This window comes from Malus domestica, chromosome 15, assembly GCF_042453785.1.
Source record: "Malus domestica chromosome 15, GDT2T_hap1".
NCBI classification, from domain to species: Eukaryota; Viridiplantae; Streptophyta; class Magnoliopsida; order Rosales; family Rosaceae; genus Malus; species Malus domestica.
Genome location: NC_091675.1, coordinates 39875266 through 39876735, shown reverse-complemented (window position 1 = coordinate 39876735; position 1470 = coordinate 39875266). Strand labels below are relative to the sequence as shown.

The 1470-nt window shown below is 40.4% G+C and overlaps 1 protein-coding gene across 1 annotated transcript; it reads left to right on the top strand.

Annotated features, from left to right (window-relative positions):
• Nucleotides 1-206: 206 nt before the first annotated feature.
• LOC139191916 (uncharacterized) lies at nucleotides 207-947 on the top strand. The gene is made up of 2 exons (XM_070812947.1): nucleotides 207-750; nucleotides 814-947. Exons 1-2 carry the CDS (start codon nucleotides 207-209, stop codon nucleotides 945-947), a joined length of 678 nt encoding a protein of 225 aa, XP_070669048.1.
• Nucleotides 948-1470: the final 523 nt, after the last annotated feature.

Below are 1470 nucleotides of genomic sequence, written 5' to 3'. Positions count from 1 at the left end.
TTTAACCTTCAAACTCGTCCATTCCTCGTGCTCCATTTGCATATACCACATTCCAGCTCACTTTTTGCTCCAAAAGCTCCAAATTGCATCATTTCGTGTAATATGTCCTTTAACCCTGAAAACACATGAAAGTAGCTTAAAAGACTACTTTGACGAAGAAAACATAACAAAAATGCATAAGAACTAGCTAACTAAGGCGCATAAATATGCTCCTATCAGTCCTTATAAGTGATGGAGGTTCACATTTTTGTAATCGCACAATCGAGGCACTGCTCAAGAAGTACAACGTTACACATAGGGTTTCGACACCCTATCATCCTCAAACAAGCGAGCAAGCCGAGGTGTCGAATCGGGAGATAAAACAGATTCTTGAGAAGACAGTTGGGCCAACAAGAAAAGATTGGAGCTTGAGGTTAGAAGATGCATTGTGGGCTTATAGGACCGCCTACAAAACACCCATAGGAATGTCCCCCTTTCGGCTTGTGTATGGTAAACCATGTCACTTACTTGTGGAGTTGGAGCACAAGGCTCATTGGGCCGTGAGGAAATTCAACATGGATGTAGATGAGGCGGGACTTCACCGTAAGCTACAATTGAATGAACTTGAGGAAATACGGAATGAAGCTTACGAGAATGCTCGCCTTTACAAGGAAAAGACAAAGGCCTTTCATGACAAGATGATTCGCACCAAATCCTTCGCTGTTGGACAAAAAGTGTTGTTGTTTAATTCTCGTCTTCGTCTATTTTCGGGTAAGTTATGTTCACATTGGATTGGACCTTTTGTTATTACTGATGTTTTTCCTCATGGTGCAGTCCAAGTTCATAGTTTCAAAACAGGTCAAGAGTTCAAGGTGAATGGGCATCGCTTGAAGCCTTACTACGAGAGCTTTGTAGAACATGATGTGGAGGAGACAACCCACTATGCCGTGGGTTCCCATGAAGGTTGATCAATGTGGCATCGTCCGGCTGCAAGACGTTAAAGCAAGCGCTACTTGGGAGGCAACCCATGCATTCGACAAAGGAAGACCTAGAGAGCACTCCAATTCCAGATTTGCGTTCCTAAACCCTTCTCTTTGTTGTTATCTCATTTCTGCCATTTAGATTGTTTAGTTGCTGTTTTCTTTGCTTGTTGGTTATTTGTGTTAGTTTATGCTTGAAACATTGAGGACAATGTTTGATTTAAGTGTGGGGGGGTAACCAAAGTGTTTTGATACAAATTCGTAGGGTTTTATCACCCATAATTTCAAATATTGTTCCTTGCTGTTTTTAGGTTGTTTTGGTGTGTTTTAGTATATGTTGTTCTAAAAATCCGAAAATCCCAGAAAAAATTGAAAAATTGTTTTGAAAAAACCAAAAAGAGTTGTGTTTGAGTTGTTTTTGTGTGTTTGTTTGTGTCTTAGGGTACCTTCCAACACAATGATGAGGATTCGGTTTGTAATTGCATGACTGTTACAGAGAATGATTAACATG

Excerpts from the sequence above, each read along its gene's own strand:
- LOC139191916 (XM_070812947.1), top strand. The coding sequence starts at position 207 with ATGCTCCTATCAGTCCTTATAAGTGATGGAGGTTCACATTTTTGTAAT. Across the intron at positions 751-813 it reads TCGTCTTCGTCTATTTTCGG|TCCAAGTTCATAGTTTCAAA; the intron begins GTAAGTTATGTT and ends CTCATGGTGCAG.